This window comes from Pelobates fuscus, chromosome 11, assembly GCF_036172605.1.
Source record: "Pelobates fuscus isolate aPelFus1 chromosome 11, aPelFus1.pri, whole genome shotgun sequence".
NCBI lineage: Eukaryota > Metazoa > Chordata > Amphibia > Anura > Pelobatidae > Pelobates > Pelobates fuscus.
Window position 1 is genome coordinate 87019951 of NC_086327.1, and position 4869 is coordinate 87024819.

A 4869-nucleotide genomic window follows, 5' to 3' on the forward strand; every position below is an offset into this window, starting at 1 on the left:
AGTAAAGGTAATTTCAATTTACTTTATTGTTTTCTCATTAAACTTTATAAAGTTAAAAACCTTATAAACCTGCATTAAGTAGAAATAAAAAGATAAATGTACGTACATTTATTTTTTGTAAAACACCCTCCTTTCTAAAATAATTCCGCATTTGCGCGAAAACTGGTGGGCGGTAAGGAATTTTTTTCAACCAAAAAGATGCATTAGTGGGCGGTAGGTAAAAAAAGGTTGACTACCACTGCTGTAGAGAGTCATCTAATGTACACTTTGATTTAGAGTTTCTAATCTCCTGCTCTGTTAATAGCTTCCTAGACCCTACAGGATCCTCCTGTATGTAATCAAAGTTCAATTTACAGAGCAGGAGATAACACTTAAAGTAAGTAACAACTCATTGAAAATGAAACCATTTTGTTTTCATGCAGGTTGTGTCAGTCACAGCCAGGGAATGTGTGGCTGCATATACAAAAACAAAAGTGTTTTAGCTCCCAAATAGCAGAGTATTGAACAATGAGACTGCAGGGGAATGAGCTATAAACAAATACTGCTTCATAAAAATAAACGTGTTTTGGTTACTATAGTGTCAGCTATGAAATATTTCTATATCTTTCTATATCATCTATTTTGGACTCAATTTTCCTATTGAGCTGTATAAAGGACCTGGTGAAAGTAGATATGTCTTACTTTTTTCCAGTGGTACAAATCTCCCAGATATGCAACCAGGTGATAAAAAAAAGTACTGCCCCTTTATTGTGCCCCAGGTTAATGTCAATGTATAGGTGCTGCAGCCACCAGCTTTACTAATGAGATTTCTCTACATCTTTGACCTGTACCGCTAGAGAATCGCTCACATAGCTTACTTTAAAAAAAAAAAAACTGTGGCATGGTAGATCGTTATTGCGGCAGTCAGGTACAGAATGAATCTCCGTTTCATAAATCCATTTGTTTTTATATCTACATATTACATTGGGATTATAGTAAATGTGTATGATTTTTTTTGTGATACTTCAATTTATAATCTATACAATCTGACACATACTTTAAATTCATAACAATACATAACAGTTAAAGGACTACTTCACACCCATAAAGCACTTTAGCTAGCACTGGAGCTAGATTTGCTAAAGTTCTTTATGGGTGAGGAGTATCCCTTAGTAATGGTGGTTTATAAAAGTGCCGATTTCCATTAGAAATTGGCACTTTTATAATTAAACACCCCCTGGCTGTCAATCAAACAGCCAGGGAGCCTTCTTCCTGCTTCCGTTAGTTCCTCTGAGCTAACAGAAGGAGGCATGCGTTCCCCCTGCATACCTCAGACCAGCGTCCACAGACCTCAGATCATAATGCTGTAAGTTCGAGCGCCCACGGAGGAAGACTTCAGAGGCTTCTCAATGCTATGTATGCTGCACACACACAGAAACAATAAAAAAGGTATGCTAATATATTATAAACCTCCCAAATTACTTAGTCTTGTATGGAATTTCATTTTTCAGATACTCTAGAACAGGAGTGTAATAACAGGCAGATGTAGTTTACAACATCTGTAGTGCCAAAGGTTGCCTACCATTGGTCAAGATCATTTTATAAAGAAAATTATTAATGGCGGTACCTGACTGCCACACTGTCCGGCAGCACATGGAAAGAGCTCTCGGCAAAAGCTCCAAAGATAGCAAAATAACAGACTTTTCACTCAAGAAAAGCCAGCATAGCCATACTGTGAACACTCACTGCCCAATCAAAAGTCTAACCCAGACATTTCTCTAACTCACCCCGTAGGCTCCAGCAAGGCCTATTGAAATTCGGCGGGCAGGAGAGACAGCGGCTCTCCTAAGACATGGAACACAGCTACCCCACAAGCTCCTAGCTTCGGATGGGTCCCATTTCCCCACCTCTAGGCCTGTGGAGGTTATCTTGGTCCCCACAGGCCTGACACTGAGTTAGCTCCTGCATGGCCTACGCATCCCTATTGTACCATACAAACGCATCATGGCCGACACTCACTTGCTTCAACACCACCTCAGATTCTGAGAACTGCCATCTGGCATGACTTTTTCTTTTATGTTTGACTTTATTTTAGCATTAGCACAAGGCAGGATTTGAATTAAGTTGCCATTTTGTTGGTGAATGGCGGGCCTTCATGGTTTTCCACTCGTGAGCACAACCATTGCCTATTTATGAAATTCTTATATTATTGTTTAATACCAAAGTTAAATCATCTTCTAACTGGACATGTCAGCCTAGTATGTCACTGGACTGTTTTGTAACTTGTTTATTACTATAATATCTTTTATTGTCTTACTGATGTTTCTACTTCAACAAAAAAAGTGCAGCATTTCTTGACTTCTTATACCTATATTTGAATACTATGATTTACTGTGTTGTACAAGTAATTGGTTAAATAAGTATATTACTCTGCACTCCAAAAATAAAGAATTTAAAAAAAATTTAAAAATGTTGTTTACAACTTATTTTCTAAATTGACAACTCTATGTGGATTTAAAGTGAATTTTCCAAATTTAAAGAAACACTATTGTATTAAAAATACAAACATGTAGTATTGGACTACCTACTGGGGTCACTCTTCAGAATGGAGAAAGAAGGTAGTTACCTTAACTTTACTCCATTTTCTCGCTGGTCTCTTGCCCCACCTCCATGGCTGAGATCAATCTTGATAGTCTTAGCCAAAGCAGGAAAGCATTGGGAGGCTTTTGCGTACGCATAGCAAACTGATATGCTGCGACAATCAGCAAATCCTCATAAAGGTGCATTGATTTAATCTATCGCTACGGGGAGCAATATAAAGACTGCCTTTTATCTAAAAAAGCAGCGTTTACTGTCCTGTGCCTGCACAAACATGCTATAGTCACCATAGCCACTGTCTTAAGCTGTAATGGTTCTGGTGACTATAGGGTCACTTTAAGGTCAGAGTAACTGATCTGAAAGCACAGCTGATTAGTTGAATTTATCCAGTTAAGCTATTTTTTACCTTAAATTTCAAATTCACTTTAAATTCTCACTTTTGTGACTAACCCTCTAAGTGTATCTTCTACTGTATCTTTTACTTATTCAGTGTTATTCACTATACAAGAAATTGTTGGTAGTTAACAATGGAAATTGATATTTTAGGGCAAACAGACATGCTAGAAAAATAACTGTATTTAATATTTTTTTCCCACTATAGGTATTTTAACTTTACATTTGAAGGTCCCTTGTCAAAACAATTCCTAGTTTAGTGAATTATTGCATTTGTTTTGTAAGGAGTGAATATCAATTTTTTTTTATATGATTCCCATGTATCAATATTAAATGTGTTTATTGATAACTTGAATCACATTTACTATTCACCACTTATATCTATTGCAAAGGACACTGTAGCTCTGAGGTGCTGGTAAGAATGTTCTATTTGTGACATCACAAGGCAAGAATGTTCAGGCAGTAGATGTTACCAAGAGCATGTCAGAAATCATTGTCCCCAGATCGCAATACAATGCACAATGTTTGATTCCAAAGTTTTAGACTTGCCGGCAGTAATTTTTGATAATGGTTCAGGATTATGTAAAGCTGGATTTTCTGGTGACAGCTATCCAAGATCAGTGATCTCATCAGTGGTTGGCCGTCCAAGAGAGTTCTTCACAACGCATGGAGCTGGCCGAAAGAACTACTACGTCGGAAAGGAAGCACAAAGCATGAGAGGTGTCTTGACACTGAAGTATCCCATTGAACATGGTGTTATAAACAACTGGGAAGACATGGAAAAAATATGGAAGCACATGTACAACTGCGAACTCAAGATCAATCCAAGTGATCGACCTGTGCTACTAACAGAGGCTCCTTTGAACCCATTAAAAAACCGTGAGACAATGGCAGAAATGATGTTTGAAGGTTTTAACGTACCTGCTCTATATATTGCGTTGCAAGCATCACTATCACTCTATGCATCTGGTTGTATAACAGGCCTTGTTATTGACTGTGGTGATGGAGTCACTCACACCTCTCCTATATATCAAGGCTACCATCTAGTACATTCTGGGTCCAGACTAGACATTGCTGGTATGGACATCACCAAACATCTGATGACACTTCTTACGGAGAGTGGAATTTCCTTTATAAGTACCTCTGAGCGAGAAATTGTGCGAGATATAAAGGAGCAACATTGCTATGTAGCCACTGATTTTAACAAAGAAATGAAGAAAAGCACCAGTGAAATCGTGACAGATTATGAACTTCCAGACGGGAAACTTATTAAGCTTGGTAACCAACGTTTCCGAGCTCCAGAGATACTATTCACACCAAGTCGTATTGGCATGGATACACCAGGAATGCATGAAATGGTTATCAACAGTATATTACAAAGTGATATAGATGTACGTAGGGATTTGCTGAACAACGTCATTTTGTCTGGTGGATCGACTCTGTTTCCTGGAATTGACAAGAGGCTTAAAAAGGAGATGGAAGAAGCATTTGGTGTCCCTGTGAATGTTATTGCAAATCCCCAAAGGAAGTACCATGTGTGGATTGGAGCATCAGTGATCACATCGTTGGCATCTTTCAAGGAAAAGTGGGTTACTGTCGCTGATTATAATGAACATGGCGCATCTGTTGTGCACAGTAAATGCATTAAATAAAAAACAAATAACACATTTACAGTTTGCTGTCATGCTATTTAATTTGAACTAGGGGTGTGCTTTGTACAAGGAAAGGATAAACAATATAAATGGTTTATTCAAAGCTTTGCTGCAATTGATTACTTGGTGCATAAGGTACAATTTAAGCATTTAGCATTTTGTGTTGCAGTATATCTCTGCTTATCAGTTTATATTCGCAAGCATTTACAAAAATGTGTGAATTGTCATGAATTTATGAAAATGCAAA

The 4869-nt window shown here is 37.7% G+C and overlaps 1 protein-coding gene across 1 annotated transcript; it reads left to right on the top strand.

Moving 5' to 3' along the window:
• The first annotated feature begins 3491 nt into the window (after positions 1-3491).
• On the top strand, positions 3492-4622 carry ACTRT2 (actin related protein T2). Its single transcript, XM_063435586.1, has one exon. The coding sequence runs from the start codon at positions 3492-3494 to the stop codon at positions 4620-4622; it is 1131 nt and encodes a 376-aa protein (XP_063291656.1).
• Positions 4623-4869: the final 247 nt, after the last annotated feature.